This window comes from Lottia gigantea, assembly GCF_000327385.1.
Source record: "Lottia gigantea unplaced genomic scaffold LOTGIsca_34, whole genome shotgun sequence".
Taxonomy (NCBI): Eukaryota; Metazoa; Mollusca; class Gastropoda; family Lottiidae; genus Lottia; species Lottia gigantea.
The window spans coordinates 58,145-77,107 of NW_008709146.1; the positions used below are offsets into that span (position 1 = coordinate 58,145).

At 30.5% G+C, this 18,963-nt stretch overlaps 3 protein-coding genes across 3 annotated transcripts; 2 read left to right on the forward strand and 1 right to left on the reverse strand.

Moving 5' to 3' along the window:
• Nucleotides 1–337: 337 nt before the first annotated feature.
• Nucleotides 338–6,966, forward strand: LOTGIDRAFT_216573 (hypothetical protein; the record flags this gene model as incomplete). The annotated part of the gene is made up of 14 exons (XM_009058397.1): nucleotides 338–470; nucleotides 750–835; nucleotides 1,380–1,468; nucleotides 1,628–1,829; nucleotides 2,096–2,197; nucleotides 2,367–2,414; nucleotides 2,972–3,139; nucleotides 3,531–3,712; nucleotides 4,715–4,896; nucleotides 5,166–5,275; nucleotides 5,434–5,584; nucleotides 5,903–6,042; nucleotides 6,382–6,622; nucleotides 6,890–6,966. Exons 1-14 carry the CDS (start codon nucleotides 377–379, stop codon nucleotides 6,964–6,966), a joined length of 1,872 nt encoding a protein of 623 aa, XP_009056645.1. The 5' UTR covers nucleotides 338–376.
• A 2,049-nt stretch (nucleotides 6,967–9,015) lies between these two features.
• On the reverse strand, nucleotides 9,016–13,504 carry LOTGIDRAFT_120424 (hypothetical protein; the record flags this gene model as incomplete). The annotated part of the gene is made up of 13 exons (XM_009058398.1): nucleotides 9,016–9,162; nucleotides 9,360–9,418; nucleotides 9,841–9,955; nucleotides 10,060–10,154; nucleotides 10,443–10,660; nucleotides 10,895–10,974; nucleotides 11,257–11,370; nucleotides 11,744–11,872; nucleotides 12,118–12,209; nucleotides 12,353–12,472; nucleotides 12,688–12,788; nucleotides 12,995–13,041; nucleotides 13,355–13,504. Coding segments are annotated over 13 exons (1,467 nt in total), but the record flags the coding sequence as incomplete, so codon positions are not given.
• Nucleotides 13,505–14,260: 756 nt separating this feature from the next.
• On the forward strand, nucleotides 14,261–15,605 carry LOTGIDRAFT_216578 (hypothetical protein; the record flags this gene model as incomplete). The annotated part of the gene is made up of 4 exons (XM_009058399.1): nucleotides 14,261–14,333; nucleotides 14,770–14,811; nucleotides 15,042–15,140; nucleotides 15,393–15,605. Exons 1-4 carry the CDS (start codon nucleotides 14,331–14,333, stop codon nucleotides 15,603–15,605), a joined length of 357 nt encoding a protein of 118 aa, XP_009056647.1. The 5' UTR covers nucleotides 14,261–14,330.
• Nucleotides 15,606–18,963: the final 3,358 nt, after the last annotated feature.

Below are 18,963 nucleotides of genomic sequence, written 5' to 3' on the forward strand. Positions count from 1 at the left end.
TAAATCTGAAATATATAAGTATTATAAAATGAGTGAAATAGTCTGAAGCTCTAACCTGTCTAAAATAGCCATATTTACAGGAACTAGATTGTGTTTTGTTTTATCTACTCATATATGATATCAATCTTTACAAAGGTATACTGAATTCCATCTAGTACCTTAACTTCATTAGGCACTTTTAAAGGATTGGATTGTACACAAGCTAATACAACCAATCAGAGCCCTCAACAGAAAGTTTCAACATTCTGATTTGTCTCATGTGTATACCAGAATATATTGATTTGAATATGTATCAGTAACTATTTCAGTAATAGATGATTTGTTACCAGCTGAGAGTTTGTATACTACTCAAGGTGATGGTAGTGTTAGATTACGTATGACTGATAAAGGAGCTGGTTCAGAAGCACCACAAACTGTTGTCTCATTATTACAAACTACTGCTGAACGAATCCCTAATAATGCTGCTATATGTAAGTACTTCTGTTAATAGGGACAGAAACAGTGGTCACCATCTTGAACATTTATAATTGATAAGTTTAATGGAGGATAATGCAGATTTTATGCGAATATTCTGATAATGTTCACTATCAACCACTTCCATTTGTCACAGCCCAAGCGCTTTGTACTTTGTTACTTTTTTTTTTCACTGACCAGATTTGTTGGTGTGGTGTTTCAATTTGAACCTTGTCATTCTGTATTATAATATCAATATAGGATTGTCTGAATTATCAGATTTATTTTGTTTTTAGGTGTTAAAAGAAATGATACCTGGCTTAGATGGACATACAAACAATATTATGATGATTCATGTAGGGCTGCCAAAAGTTTCATAAAGGTAAATGAAAAATAAATATACTTACAAGAATTAACAAATTAGAAAGAGTTTTTCCAGCTTTTTATGATTTCCGATGTAGCACCACCAAACAGGGAGCGACTGTGAGTTAGACGCTAAACCTGAAAGCCCAGGGTTCAATCCCAGCATAACTATGATAATACCTTTAAGATGTTTCAACCCGGTTTCCCCCCGTTATTGATGCAGGTCGGAGGGGCTGACATAGAAAAAGCTTCTAGTCCTCTGAAGGAGTCAATAAACAAACAAATGTGCTACAGACACTTTAAAGATACCTTGTCACTTGGATATCAAAAAAATGTAGATTAAAGCAGCTATCCTGACAAAATTTACTTTCATTATCTTCATCAGCCCAATTGGAATATAGGACATTAAGCTACATTCATTTTATTTTCTAAATGCAAATGAATTTGATAAAGACAATACGCCTGGGATAATCACAGATGTCAAAGTGGAATTTGGCATAAGAACAATGTGTATTGGAGATACAAAGACAAAAAACCCAGTAAAAACTAATAATTTATTTCAGGCAGGGTTAGAACCATATCATGGTGTAGGTATTATGGGTTTTAATAGTCCAGAATGGTTTCTAGCTGATATTGGTTGTATATTTGCTGGGTAAGTTTTCTGATCATACAGAAAAAAATACAAGTATAGCAAAGAGATTTGTTACTTTTTTCTTGTTAACCATTTGTTAGTTATGCTTTTAATCAAGACAAGCAATTACTCTTGTATATATAGTTAATATAACTACATATTATGTTCATGTATTTTCAGTGGCTTTGCTGTTGGAATCTATACAACAAACAATGCCGAAGCTTGTCAGTTTATAGCCGCTGACAGTAAAGCTCAAGTTATAGTTGTAGAAAATACAGCTTATTTAAAGAAAATTTTACAAGTGAAAGATCAATTACCAGATTTAAAAGCTATAGTTCAATATTCTGGTGAAATAGAAACACCACAAGATAATCTATACTCAGTAAGTCCAATTAATTAAAAATTAAAATGATTTGACAAAATGTGATTATTGAACCAAAGGTTTTCATATCATATGTGACATTTTTCATAAAATTTGTGTTATTAACGAAACCAATCGAAAAACTGCATACTGCATAGCCTTAAGTTGATCACATTAAAGTTGTATTTGAGGTTTCCACCCTTGATATATGTCCACATTTATTGATTTTTGGCTAACTGTTTTGATTCTTTTGCTGTCAACTTTTATGTCTGTTTTTCTGTTTTTAGTGGGATGATTTTATGAAATTAGGAGATGATTTACCTGATTCTTCTCTTGAAGAAAGATTTAAAATTCTAGCACCAAATAAATGTTGTACTTTGATTTATACAGTAAGTTTTTCATTGGTTTTTATTTTCTTGGTTCATGGTGCCCAACATGTCTCACTAATTGCATTGAGACATTGAAACATGGCAAGTTTTTCTCTTTGCACACTATCTGTCATAGCCTAATGTTGTATAGAGGATGCATTATAATGCAGATGAATTATATCTATTTCAGTCAGGTACTACTGGTAAACCAAAAGGTGTCATGTTGAGTCACGATAATGTAAGTAAATAGGCTTACTCTTACAAATCTAACTGAAATGAGACAGTTAGTTGAATATTCTATAGGTTCTCTTCTGTCCTGCATGCAGTCTAAATACAATGGAAGCAATCCAATTAATCACATTGTCAAGCTATTTAAAAGCTTCTTTCTTGTAACATGGAAAACAGGAATTTGATTGAATTTAAATACGGCCAATCAGATTTGACAGAAAGATGGTAAGCAATATGGGTGATTTTTAACAGACTTTCTGTCAAGGCCTCTAATTGGCTGTATTTGTTAGATTACAATCCAATCAAAATGCTGCATTTACAAACTTTCGTTATACGAGCAAGGCAGCTATTGTAGTCAATGTATAAGATGAAGTTCGGAATAGCTTGACATAGTGAAGATACTTTCACAACCGAAAACTTTATTGTATTGCAATGTGATACTTAATATGGTGTATAGAGGAATACCCACAAAGCTAGATAATTTTGTATAAAGATGGTATGTTTGGTAACTCCAATCAGACATGAAAAACTAATGAACAGGTTACAGAATAATATGTTCTGTTTTAGGTAACATGGACTCCAGTAAATGCAGGACCTCTTGGTGGTTTATTATTTGGTGTTGAAAGATTAGTCAGTTATTTACCATTAAGTCATGTTGCTGCTCAACATCTTGATATATATTTACCTATTTATTTTGGTGCTACTGTATTTTTTGCTCAGCCAGATGCCTTAAAGGTGAGTGTGGAAAATATTGTAGGGTATACTTACTATTCTAGACACCTGATACCACTTTTCATTATGAAATATTTACTTATGATTGATATACCTCCTCATGTGAAAGTTTATTAACTGCTACCGGTACCAATAATTCACCAATATGTTGTTCTGAAAATCGGGTTTTGTTTTGGGGTTTGTATCGTTAGTACTTGGTTTATTTATTCTTCAGTTTAAGCTTGTTTCAAACAGTTGTTGTAATAGTTGGTTGACTAAGGTAAAGAATGCTCACCTTCTGGTACACCTGATTGCACTATGCCACTGACTTCATCCATCTGCTGTCCCTCTGGAAGAAGGCCATATGGCTGATAAATCTATATGTATTTCATTATTTGAACTCCTTTACTTGTAGGGCTCTCTTTTGGCAACCCTCAAAGAAGTTCGTCCAACAGGGTTTATGGGTGTACCTAGAGTGTGGGAAAAGATGATGGATAAATTGTTAGAAATTGGTCGAAATAATAAAGGTTTAAAACTGAAAATTGCTACATGGGCAAAGAGTATAGGTCTGAAGGGTAATAAGAATAAAATGAACAAGTAAGTACTATTTCTTATTTCATTTAAGATAGGTTAAAGGATTTATCTCTTTTATGGTCAGTGTCATCTTCACAATGTTTTACGAATTTGTCTTGACTGCTATAGCCACTATTAAATGTACTGATTTGCAAATACAATCAATCAGAGCTCTCCACACAAAGACTGTGGGTCATGCATGTGGGTTTGGTTGGAAAACAGGACCATGTTTAAAGATATATTACATGAATTTTCATTTGGAGTGTTGGGTGGTTTGTGTTTACCAGAATGCCATAGCTTAGTAAATACAACTGAATTTTATGATTTTCTTAGTGCTAGGAAAAAGGGTTGCTGGTAAAAATATTTTTAACTTTTGAATATTTGCATCAAATGAATGTGTCATCCTATTTCTTACAATCTCCTTTCTTTTTCTTATTCTTATTGCTGCATTTGTGATTTCATATATTTTTCTTATTTCTCGAATTTATAAAAGAATGTTAGCCTACTCTTTAAAGCTTTCTTTTTTGTCAAATTCTTACTTTTTTCTTTATTTGAACACCCCATATAACAATTGTCTTTAGAAATCATTGATATGATTTGATGTTGTACTTCTATTATTTCCTTCTTTCTTCTATTATGTTCTGGATGTTCTCATGTCAGATTGTTCTAGATATTCCAATACTTCCAGATGTTCCAATATGAGAAGGTTCTGAATGTTCTCAATCTTCCAGTCTCTGTGTTCCAACTGTAAAAGATAATATTATTTACTATGTTTACAGAATTATCTCATCAGCCTTATCCTCCAAAAAACTTCATTAAGATACAATCCTAATTTTATAATCTGATAAGATGATAAAACTTACTTTAAAATCGAATTTTATGTTTGACCAGATGACTGGGAATACTAAAATTATCTTAAGTTAACTTTTAAATAATAAGGTCTGTTTTAAAATTGATGTTACTGAAATATTGAGTTATATATTACTTCAAGGTTTAATCAAGAGAATATTCTATTTACAGTGGCAGTGTACCATTTGGTTGGACCTTGGCTAATTCCCTGGCTTTTAAAAGAGTTAAAGAAGGTTTAGGATTTGACCATTGTAAGATAATGTTTTCTGGAGCTGCACCTATTACTAAAGAAACTCTAGAATACTTTATGAGTTTAGATATTATGGTAGATGAAGTATATGGAATGAGTGAAAGTTCAGGTATAATATGGCTTAAGAATATACTACATCATATTTGGCTTATAGTCCAAGTTGGAAGACGTTCTCATCAAAAGCTTGGGCTCTGTGTGGTATAGGCTGTGCATCTGACAGCTGAGCTATTGGAAATCAATATATTAGGTTAATGCCTAAAACAACGTTTTGTTGAAATTCCCCTCATTACAATGCATGGCAATAGCCAAAAAAGTCATATAATACCATGCAAAATCTTTCTTTGGTCAATTTATCATGTTTGTTTGGTTATTTTGTAGGACCTCATTCATTCAGTAGACCAGGTTGTCGTAGATTTGGTAGTGTAGGTTCAGTATCACCGGGTGTTTTTACTAGAATAGATAATCCAGATGAAGAGGGAAATGGAGAGGTGATTATATTATTCTATAATTAACTGTTGTACTTAAATTAGGAGATCTAATAATATATAAAACAACTAAACACATTTTTGAAGCAGATGACATTATTGGTTGTCATTAAATTCTTAACTCTTAACTCAGGTATATTACAGTTAAAGTTATATTTCAGATATTAATGTATGGTCGTCATGTATTTATGGGATATTTACAACAAGAAGAGAAAACTAAAGAAGTAATGACAGATGAAGGTTGGTTACGTACTGGCGATATAGGCAGAGTTGATAAAGATGGTTTCCTCTTTATAACTGGCAGAATAAAAGGTAGGTTGCTTACCATACGGTACATTTATACCGTAAGAACTTGGATTACTTAAATTTCATAGGATATAGTAAAGAATATAGGTCCAATACCAGTAGAAGATACTGATTGTTTACTCTAATAAATTGATTGTTTTATAGAAATAATAATTACTGCTGGTGGTGAGAATATAGCTCCAGTACCAGTAGAAGATACTGATTGTTTACTCTAATAAATTGATTGTTTTATAGAAATAATAATTACTGCTGGTGGTGAGAATATAGCTCCAGTACCAGTAGAAGATACTGATTGTTTACTCTAATAAATTGATTGTTTTATAGAAATAATAATTACTGCTGGTGGTGAGAATATAGCTCCAGTACCAGTAGAAGACAATGTAAAAGAATGTTTACCATGTATTAGTAATTGTATGTTAATTGGTGATAAATGTAAATTTTTATCCATGTTCCTTACTGTCAAGGTATGATATATTCTAAGATTTTAATTCCGAGACTAAGGATAATGATAATGATCTTCAATAAACTGGATTTAAATTTAGTGACTTTATAGTGATGATGTTTTTATATTGAAAAGCTTTTGATAAACTTTTGAATGTCTTTGAAAAGTTTTGGATGAATGAAATACATTTTACATCAAAATTAGACTATGGAAATTGATTTACTGTTATTTCACATCTTCATATCAACCACCTCCAGTTACTGTAATGACATCTTCTAACCTACATTTTGAGCTTGTGTCTCAATTTTGCAAAATCCCAGAGTATTTTAATTTGGTTAAAAACTGATATTTTTGTATTTAGTGCCAGATAGATCCAGAAACTCAAGAATCTTTAGAACCTTTAGATAAACAGGCTATAGAATGGTGTGAGAGTATAGGTAGTTCAGCTAAAACTGTCAGTGAATTCCGAGAAGATGAAATTGTAAAGAAAGCTATACAAGAGGGTATTACTGCAGCTAATAAAAAAGCTGTCAGCAGGGCAGCCACCATACAAAAGTGGAAAATTTTACCTCAAGATTTTACAGTGTTTAGTGGGGAACTAGGTAGGTTCAATAGTATGATTTTCATTTGTAATAGAAATGGAATTTGATTGGACCACTAATTGTTAGTGAATCAATCAGCAATAATTTCACATATGCACCTCTAGAAGTGGAAGTTCGCCTGAAGTTACTAGACCACAAAAAAAGTTATGGCACAATTATGAGCTATAACACAAACCTTTATGGTATTTTAGAAAATACAGATTTATTAACTATTGAGACATATCGTTGGTATTCTATAATTCCATTTCCATACATACTTATTTTCAGGTCCAACATTAAAACTAAGAAGACCAATAGTAGTGAAGATGTATTCCAAAGAAATAGAAGAGTTTTACGCAGAGTAAGATGTCAAGGTCATACATTCCATCCATATCAAAACACCACTATAATTTGTGATACAAACAAAATGGAATTTTTAGTTAAAATTTATTTAAATTAATTATATTTTTATATTTGTATATTAAGGGAGAGTGTCCGCTTCAAAAAAGTAGGACTTGAAGGTAGGTCCTGTATCCCTGTGAACAGTATTATATCAATTTTGGTTCTTTACGTCAATGCAGCGGGGAAATTCATTTGGATGTAATTATTTTCAAATACAGATTTTCACAAAATGTTCACAATATAATTCAGTTAAGCAGGATTATATATATTAGTGTAGATGTATTTATATATGAACATCCATCAGCCAATCAAATCTCTGCCCTCTCCAATGCTGGGATTTTGCTATGCAAACAAAAGGTGTATTCTGAGAAGCATCAGACACTGAATGTATATACTGACCATAAAATACAGGTAAATAGCATATTTTTTATGTATACATTGCATTAACGTTACATATATGTATTTGAATTAAAGTCACACTACTGAATATTACACAGTATTTATAGCACCATTTTGCTCAAATGGGTAGAAATATATTTATTATTTAAATCAATTCAGTCAATGTTAGAGTATACTACCTCTAACAATTGAAACAATATATACAATGAGCTATGGCATTGAATTAAATCAACTGGGCATTAAAGTTTTATTATTTTTTTTTATAGAAATTGTAGACATGCCTTAAAAATTATATGATATTGGGTTCTATTTCTCTTCTCTTTGATCAATTTCTGTTGTAGAATTTTTGTTTATGTACATTGGACATTATTTTTCCATATAAGTGACCGAAGAATTTATCTGTATATCAATTATGTATTTATTTTGTTTGTTTTTGTATATTTTGGTTCATTTGTTTTGTTTACAAATATTTTTTTATACATATTTATGGTATCTTACATTGTTTTGTTTAGACATATATGTTTATGAGTTGACAGAATATGATAAAATACTATTTTTCAGTAGATAAATTTCATTATTTTCAATCTATATTTTTAATATCATAAATGTTAGTTTAATCTTGCCAGTGCTATTGTGCTATTATTGTATTTAAGATATGTTTTATATTGAGGGTTATATCGTTAATCAAATGAACAAGGATATTCTACAATTTTATTAATGCAGAAATAACTAAGACTGGATGGAATACAAGACGCATACGATGTATTTTAAGTATTAGCTGGATTGGCTCAGTGTTTCCTTTCATTATATAAAAATCCCATACTTTTTGCTTATATTGTAACTTACATTAGGAGTTCAAGAGCTTTTATTGCTTATCTAAAAGCTTTCATTTGCAACATTTAGATTTTCATTTCAATGTCTATGGTTCTTGTAATCAAAGATAGACGTTCAAAAATTTGAACTGATATCCTGGCATAATTTGGTCTATATTACTGTAATTACAGAAACCATACAGGCCAGGTTCTAATATTAGCTGTATTTTGCCAAACAAAGTTTAGGAAACCTCTTTAGTCCCTGTATGGATGGAGTTGTCATGTGATATTTATGTCAGTTTTGCACTAAGACTTGCCTTGTTTTGATTAGAATTGGCATTTGTTTATGGTGTTAAGATGGTTAAATTTTTGTTATGAGTTTATTAATTGGTAAAGGAATTATTGTGTTATCAAAAATTAATTATAAAACAAAAAGTTTCAAATTTGTATCATATCATTAATGTTTAAAAGAGAATTGTGTATTTTGTAGATCTGATGTTTATAGTTATTTCATAAAAAAAAAATTGAATCAAATAGACATTTCTTTTTAATTTAAGATGAATGCACTTAAGCCTCTCTCAAGCATTTCCATACTGTTTCAACTCGGATGAGAACAACTGGTTCTTATTGTGCTTCTATATAACAATCTACAATGATGGACTGAATTTGAGTAAAAATTCATTGTCTTAAAGCAGGACAGAGGAAAGTCCTTTATTATTCCATTCCCTTTTCAGATGGATAAACCAATGTATATGAATGATTTTCAATATCAAAAGCAGAAGCTGATAAAAGACTAAAACTTTATTCATAATATACAGTGGAGATATCATAAAATTGTGGCTGTGATGAATCCACACATTTATGATTTATATGTTTAATAAATTTGAGAGTATTTTTATCTCTATAAACTAGAGCTAGACAATTGTCTTCAGGAGTAACACTTAATAACTGAAATAAAATACAATGTTCGGTCATTACAGCTTTTTTGTAATATAATGGTATCAACATACAAAACATTTGCGAAATCACACTGCTTCTTTAACAGAAATACAAAACAATTGACAAAAAACAAAGAGAAAGTATTTATATTTCTGATTGTCACTTCCTTATTTTAATATAATAAAAAAAATCTCAGATATACTTACTTCATCATCTTCATCTTTAGCTATATAAGTTGTAAATCCTCCATATTCAGTCTTCCAATCTAAACATTGAATACAGATGAATTTTTAATAATCAAAGTTAACATTAAAATGGTTTTGATGGTGCTCAATTGGTTAGTTCTGAACAGATTCCGCCTGTACCAATTCAGGCAAGTTACAATCAAAATTTTCCGATCTAAATCTTCTCTGCCATTTTGAAGTCCTTTTTTCGGCACAGGTGGAAAGCATTCCAACTTGTTTTATTGAATGTGCAGAACACACCATCTAGAGCCCCTGATATGTATAACTCAAAAGTCTTCAAATTCATACAAGGTTGTGTTCTTCTAAAGATATTATATAACGTCTGATGAAGTGTTGTCAGTCAAGCTGCCAATTAGTGTTTTCATGACATGACCTTAGACATAAATAAATATCTATGACTCCTTCATATGCCCTTGTGAATTAACTAATGGTTCAATTTTACCTGAGCAGTCCATAAAGAAAACAGCATCCAATGAAAAGTCAGTATTTTGATCATGTGATTTATCATAAGCTAATGTGTAACAACCATGGCTCCATTTTCTAACTTCACTGTAACACTTTGAATTAACACTTCCTGATATAACTGAAAATAAAATAAGTTGGTATTTTAAATCCTACATTTAAGCACTTTATAGGAGTTGGTAAAGGCGGGCAACATGACAGATATTCCAAGATTATTCCTGTTTTTGTTGTAGGGCTGTTGTGGAACATCACACATATTTTTGACATACCGGTAGGTACTATCGGCATACAAATCTTGCCCAATATGATTCAGTTTTTAATCAACAGGATTTTTGACTCCTAGGTGATCTTTAATGAGGGGTTTTGTAGCACAGTTAGAGTGTTTGAAATGTTACATGATGTGATTTGCAAGGTTCCGACAATCAAATAGGTTCTAATCTTGGTTGATGTGTGAAAGTCTGGTAAACTCTTTGCAAGCAATTCTTTTTATGTCAGAATTAAAATTGTGGATGATTTTATAATTTGAGACCTCATCTATTAAATATTATCCATTCATATGAATACCTCTTTCTTTCTTGTCACCACTTCCATCATGAGGGATTCTTGAACTTTGACCTTCTTTACTTTCATTATCTTTTTTCTTTGTGTCCTTTTCTTCATCATCCGATTCTGGTGCTAATTCATGTAGTTTAAGTCCAGTTATATTGGATAAAACTAAAAACATAGCATCAGACTGTAGAAATTTCACACACTCTTTAATTATAGCAGGCTGATTTTCAGAATTACACACATAATATTTTCTATAAAAGAAAAATATATTTCATATAAAGTTATGATTCCACAATTTGACCACAGTTTCAGAATGATATAAGGTGACCTTCTAGGCTACATCTGTTATATTCCACTTAAAACTTCAGAAAAAAAAATTACACAATAAAAGACATACTGAATGATCATCCATATATAATACCCTTCAATCTTAATTCGCATAAATGTAAAAATACGAACTTGTATTGTACCCAGTCATTTCTTACCTTTTGTTAGCGGGACCATGATGTGACCAATGAATATCGCTTTCTTTCAAAGCTTTCTTCAATTCATTATATTTGTCTTTCTACAATATAATAGTATGTTTTACTAAACACACAGTCTATAATACATTATAATCAATTAATCTTAAATTTATGACAACATTTTAGATATTTCAGATATGCCTTTCATATCATTGTGTAAACTTTATAGGAGCTCCCCTCAAATGTAAGAAAGAAGACAGAATTTCTGAGGCTGAATATTGTGATGTTCTTTACAAATGAACAACCATATATACCCTAGTAAGGTCTGTTAAATGATCAGACAATATAAATTTGAATTAACTAAGCCAAATGCAAGTCTGTACCTTTATGAAATCTGTTAATTGTATTTCTGATTCAGATTCAAATTTCTCACTGATCTCACCCTGTACGTCAGGGACTAAATAGACTGGATTAATCCAGGAATAAAATTCATCTTCCTACAAAAGCAAAACATCCAAACATGTTTCAGTTAAGCTAAGAGTTATATAGAAAATAAGTAGAAAATGAGATTGTTCATTAATGTATTCAAGCACAGATGGCACATAAAAAATTATCAAGAAAGAAAATAACAAATTATCATTTTCTACTATAAACACGAATAACAATGTAGGTTCACAATGATCCTTGGCCAAACCTTTTATCATTGATCTTTCCTGGATTATCTGTACCCAATTACAAATGGGTTGAATGAATGAATGAATGAATGAACGAATGAATGAGAAAAGATGACTTATTAAGAAAAAGCATCAAAATTTCAAATTGATCAGAAGATATAGTAGCTCAGCAGAAGAGTATGAAGGTATTACTTACATCAACTGTGATATAGGGTGTCAGTTGGGGTGAATGTTCTTTATGGGGTGATTGTCGTGGTAACGGTGGTCCATGAAACCATCCACTAATTGATAATCTTGTTTTTTCTAATGATAATATTTCTGCTACCTATAAAATAAACAAAATATGAAAAGAAAGTAACATCTTAACCAGTTTTTGTCAAGTTGACTTGTAGGCCTATATTACACCATATTTACTTGAAATCTACTATCCACCGAACATAGATGTGTCAAGATAAGGCCTAGAATGTCTCTAGATAACCTACCGTTTTGAACCTTATTGGGCAAATGACATGCTTTATGACTTGGATTTTAACTCTTTTACAAAAACATAGAAAATATAAAGGTACAAACCTGATGAAATGATGTCTCTGTGACTTCAAAAAATAAAAAGTTATTGCGTTTGGGTAAAATTGATTTGACAATTTCTTTCGGTTGTATATGATCTAGAAAAAATATTTTGAATTGTAAATTTTACTGGCTATTATAGTAATACACATTAACTAACTATATAAAAAAATTACTAAAAATTGAAAAGGTGTAAATCAAAGCTATTAGTGTATATAATAGACAGTCTTACTAAACTTACGATCAGCAGAAAAGAGGTCTAAATGTCCACCATCTTCTTCACTCCAAGTTGAGGGTACGACATAATAAATATAAGCAAATCTTCTTTTTTCTAGTTCATCATCATGACATAATAATATATCTATCAAAAAAATAATAAACTTTCAACAAAACCATCTTTCTGGCAATCAGTTTATGACAAAGTTATTCATATATATCATATATACTTCATTACATTTTACACTTGTTCAAAATTTCACTATTAAAAATGGCATCTTGGTCAAGGTATGAACAATATTGAGAATTTGATTTAACTGAATAAATGTTCTAAATTCTTAGAAAATGGAACCTACCCACCTGTGTATTCATATTTTGAAGCAAATACATCAATTTCTTCAGTTAATTCTATATCACTTATTTTACACAACCATTCTTTAACATCAGTTTCTAATAACTTACTAAAATTATAATACAATTATATTATATATTACTTCGAATTTTACATATATAAATATCTAAATGTTTATTAAAAATATTTCTTTAAAGCATACGTTACAAAAATTGAAAAGTTTAAAACAAATTGAAATTAAAAAAACTTAAATTTTTTAAAGTCATAATCAACATCACAAATACACTTTTGTTCAAATTTCATGAAAACTCTTACCAAAATGCACTGATATGAGGTGAAGAGCTATGTTTTAAATCATCACTCTGCAAAATAAATAGTATAATGGATTATTCATTGCCTCGGAAATGCATTTATAATTGAAAATTTGGATCATAAAAATGAACGGTTGTCAAGTTAAGATATCAGAGGAGAGAATTAAAACTACGCAAGCCAAGGATATATGGTGTTCATTACCACATGATATTAATGTTTAATGGAAATGCACAAATAATAAAATATGTCTATTGAATACATATAAGGTCATCAATGTTCGACCAAAATATATAATCCAATCAAACATTTTCCTATTGGTGAATAACCTAATGAAGATCAACACAATGTAGAATGGAGACTTACCTGATGAAATTTATACAAATCATTATTTTTCTCCTTAAAATCAAGCTCACTCAGCTCTTTTTCTAGATTTTCTACAAAATCTTCTTCTTTAATGAAATCAGTTAAAATTGTATGAAAAAATGGATGAACATTTATTTCACCTTGTTCGTGTTTCTCTGAAAAAGAAATGGCATAAAACAAGGTTTCATAAAAGAAAATCAATTCAAAAGCATTAACTTAGCAAACTACATACAGCCTTAGACAATTTATTGTATACTATATCTTATTTATTGTCAGTGTCAGTGGTCAGTAATGTTGTGAGTTGAGTTGTCACATTCAACATTTCAAGCAATTAGTGACACTGTGGTCAGTGAACACTAGATTTTTCTCTGTAGAAATGGTAATAAAATCAATAACGACTGGAGCTACGTGTTTTAACAGCAAGAATGTAGATCTATCTAACATTCTTTTAAACTATTTACCACATATTGAATGCTTCTTTGTAGAAAAACATTTCTTCACTTGATGAGAAAATTCATCAGCAAAGTAGTACTTGTTCAATTCAACGAGTGGGGCGCTTTTCTTTTTCTTAGTAACAGGTTCATCACTTGTCATGTTGTCTGCAGACTCAAACAGTTAAATATTCTTTTCACAACCTTATAAACTTTATTTTCGAAATTTCAAATTTCACGTGTGTTTGTTTACGGAAGTTAGAGACCAGTCGATGTATGTCGTAAATACTCAATTGACATTTTCTTTAAAATGATTAGGTTACGGTTTTAACTTAAAAAATATATTTTCTATTAAAAGAGAAATTTCTAAATGAGTTGCCATGCGTTACAAATTTCAATACATCTTTTTCAAAGGAGAAGCCAAAACTTTTGCGACATCAAACCTATTTATGATATTCGCATGGCCGTCGAAATTAAATTTTCTTTCAATATTTTAGATAAACGTTATTTTATGTAATAAACTATAAATATTCTTAGACTATAAGATGGTGCGTATTGGCTTAACATGTTTTTGATATAATCAAAGGCTATAATCAATATTTGAAGTTCCTATTTTTCAATATTCTCTGTTTCATTATCTACTACGGTGAAAAATCGAAAGTAGAGCCTCTTTTCACAGCCGACTGAGTGCATTAACAACAACATACTTTGAAATACGCGCAGTAAACAATTGATCTTTATTATGATGAAGTTATGATGAATTTTATTTCACTCTTCAAATCCTAATAGAAGGAAACTTGAGCAATGTTTGAGGAATAAGTGTAACCTATCGGAAAAAGGCTATCGTTACAGTAGTCTATGTCATTATATGACAGATTTGTGTATTCTGTCAACTATAGAAAAATTGATTTCAGGGCTGTAGCTGTGAGCATAAGTACTTATAATCTAATTTGAAATTTTAATGGTAATAATTTCTGTTTTCAGTTACCTCTTTCTCTGTTACGAACAGCTGTCAATCATCCCATGGTTAGTATAATTATAAGCTTACCCTTCTATTTTCTAAAGGACACTGGTCTGAAGTGAAATTTTAGAATGTTAGAAATGATTTCTACCCATTTCTATATACGTTAACATGTTATTCAATGTTTTCAATAAGAAACATGAATTTGATATGAATTGATGGCAAAATATGAAAATTATAAAAAATATGATTATTTATGAAAAGAGAAATTGTATTTTATTTGATATATTTGTAGTTAGTTGAGTTGAAGAATGGTGAAACATATAACGGCCATCTTGTAAGTTGTGATAACTGGATGAATATCAATCTAAGAGAAGTTATTTGTACGTCTAGAGTAAGTTTAAATTAAATTTATCAAAACATAATATAAGAGAAGTCATGATTACAAAATTATACTAGATTTTGTAACATGATTTAGATTAAGTACAAACTACTAACTGGTGTTATTTTTCTTTCACTGTATTCAGGTGCAGGAAAGGATGTGTTTTCTTATTCTTAATTAAGGACCCCCGATATCAACCAAAATTCTTTTCCTTTATTTGAAGACCAAAGTTCAAAATAGAAAATTGTGACAAACTTGTTGTAGGATGGTGACCGATTTTGGAGGATGCCTGAATGTTATGTCAGAGGAAGTACAATTAAATATCTTCGAATTCCTGATGAAGTTATAGATATGGTCAAAGAAGATGTGATGCAGAAATCTAAAGGGCGTGGTGAGGTCAGGGGCCGAGGAGGTCGAGGTGGCAGAGGAAGAGGTAAGGAAAACAAAAGGATGAAAATTGTTGAAATCAGAATGTAATGAAACTTGCTAGGTTTATTGCTTCTATACCCATAGATCATTCTTTATGTATCGGACACTGTAATTTGTGTACATGTATTTACTATTTTTAGGAGCCTTTTCCTCAGGTAGAGGTGGTGGTGGTGGAAGAGGGGGAGGAGGAGGAGGAGGAGGAGGAGATAGAGGTCAAGGTGGAGGTCGTGGAGGTCAAAAACCAGGAAGAGGCAGAAATCAATAATTTGTCAGCCTTAGTGTGGGAGAAAGTAATAGAACCATCAAGATATTGCCTAGAAAAGAGTTCTCAGGAAGTTAAATCATTGTATATTTAGGAAAAGCTCCAGAAAATTCTTACATCAGTTGAACTTGCATTGACCTGTTTGAAAGAGAGCTCTATATTATTTTTCTATGGTGGTTTCTCATCACCAATTGATATCATTTTGCCATGAAGTTTTTTTTTATTTTTCTTGCATTTCTGTCACTTCATTTGTATATTCATTGTTTTGTATCCACTATGAAGCTGTGAGCTTATAAAACATAAATTGGGCTCGTTAAATAGAGAAGTAAACCCAAATTTTATTTGTTTTTCTTTTTATGTATTAGTTTGTTTGTTATGATAGTAAAGTGTTCATTATAATTTTTGTAACACAGTCTAATGGACATCATGTTTTTTGAAGTAAGCAGTACTTGCAGTTGTTGTAAATGTCTTAAGCCAGTGTTCAGAATAAATGCACCATTAATTTCATACTATATCTTATTCCTTCAGAGACAAGCATTAGCTGCCTTTGTAAGTGGTTATGTCAACTCTATACACCTTTCTCAGCAGTTGCACAGTGTTATTTGCCAATCAGAGTGCTGATAAACAAATATCACTTCACTTTGTGGATTGGAAGAGATGCCTGAGCACATCAGATATTCTGGCATGTTCTGCCCAGCTGCAATTTAGCTACTGAATAGAAAACTATGTCAGAAATGCTATGCCATAGCCATACAAATTGTAAATTCAAGTTAACTTTAATTGGGCTAATAATTAGCTGATGAAATCTATATCCACAACACAAGTGGAGTTGACAGTACAAATATCCAAAGCCCAATCTTTATAAAGTTATTTTAATCAAACATTTGGTTTATATACAACATACATTTAAATTGGTACAGAAATTAACAAATGAACTAATATATTAAAAGGAATAATTTGTATCTATGATTAAATAATATGACTATAAATAATGATATTAATTACTGGAACTAATCACTTTCAAATACTGTTTCTTTCAATAACTATATATAATAATAGGGCTCTATTTCACAATGAAAGAGGATTGTTAAGAGGTTTTCTAAATTTTGTATGTGTATGATATTATCATTTTTCACCATTCTAATTTTTAAACAGACATCTGTGGTTCCTGCAATTGCACAAAATAATGTCACTTCATGCAAAATATGCTTGTATCACATAAGACAGATTGCGATTAGTGACGTCATAAATAAATTGAGAAAACCTCTTTACAATCCCTTTAAACCTACTTTAATGTTAAAATCTTAATCCATAGAAATAAGATAAGGGTTTTTTGTGAAATCGTGTCTGGTTATGAACATGTCTTTACCACTCAAAAAGCTATTATAAATATCAGACACACATATAGATCATATTGAAAATGGTAAATGGGAATAATAGCTTAAAGGACGCATAATCCCTAATTGCAAATAATAATTTCTTTTCAAATAAGCATACTGGCTATTGAAATATTGAGTTACATATAACATTCAATGAGTATTCTTTTAATCTTTCTGTAACACAAGAAACTATAGTACATAATGGCTGCAACTGACTTTGGTGGAAAAAGTTGTCAATATTTGAGCTTTACCAGCTGATGAAATGAAATGAATGGAGTTTTCTGTGCCTAATGAAGACCAAAAGTCCCAGAGCCCTTTCAGCTATAAATATTCAATATAAAGACAACCACACCCTTTTCACTGATTAAATTCTAGTTGCTATATCATTGTAAGGAATGTACCCTTTAAAACCCAATCTATCTACAGTTCATTACCATTACATTACTTAAATACACTGAGAAAAATAGAAATAGACAGTTTTAAAAATATATTTCTTCTCTTTAGGTCACAACCATATAATAATCTGATATGGATTCAATGCTTTCATACATACTTGATGTGTTTTAACAGTATCAATAAAGTTACATTGTTACACAGTAACTATAGTTTTGACTTATATGATGAAAGCATAAAGACCATATCTAGTCACAGATTTCAGAGTATAGGACCATGGTCCTCAAACTTTAATTGTTGTTGAACAGAACCTACACCTTTTAATATTTCTTAAATTGAATCAAATTAAATTTTAAAATGGATACAAAATTCTCTTTACAATAGAAAAAATGCCATTTATACATCATAATATTTGTTTGGTACCTTAAAGTAGAAATTAACTTTTGTCTTTAACTTTCAATTAACTAAAGATAATTTTTATGATGTTACCAACCATGAACTATTTTTAGACATGTAAATGAATCCATTAGATACAAAAATACTGCCTATAATTAACATAATTCATTAAATGAAGGAATTATTTTAGGTGGGAAAGCAAAGCTTTTTATTGGTAAAAAATAAAACAAAAATATTTACATTTGCTGAAAAGGAAGGTTTTGTTATATTACATATTTCTACAAAAAAAAAAAAATAAAATACAACTAAAAACAACATATACAAAAGTTTGTCATATTAACAATTAAAAAAGGGAGACTATTTACAAAGAAAAACAGATTAACAACTAAAACATTACAATTACAAACAACTCATACAATTAACAAAACGTCTTCCATGTCTCTATTTGTTTGTCCAATGGTGTGTAAATGTTTTTTTTTGATAATTTATCTTAAGCACTGGATCAGGTGATTTGATTATAACTGACAGCCATGTTTGATGATGTCGAAAATGTAAAGCTTACTTACAGCTCAAGTTATACAGTCAAAATGTACAATAATTATATGTCTTCATTTGAAAGGCAAGCTAAAAGCATTATGTCAACTACAATAATCAGTCAACAATGACATTGTTTTGCAGAAATGTCAGGCTGTTATTGTGGCCTTAAGGACAGATCCAGTCAATAGAAAATATCATCGATGGAAAGCCTTGGACAGCAAGAGCAAGACTGCAGTTTTAATTTCACAAACATGATTCTCCCTTACTCTTATATTAAATATATAATTGCACCATTTATGTATTCTAAATTTTATTGGTTACTAAGGGTCTATACTTGGCACATTTTGCTGGATCTAACCAATCAGAACAACCCTTTCCTCTGCTGCCATTTTAAAGGGAGATAAGTATCATAATCCTAAATGTTTGTAGTCCAGATCTA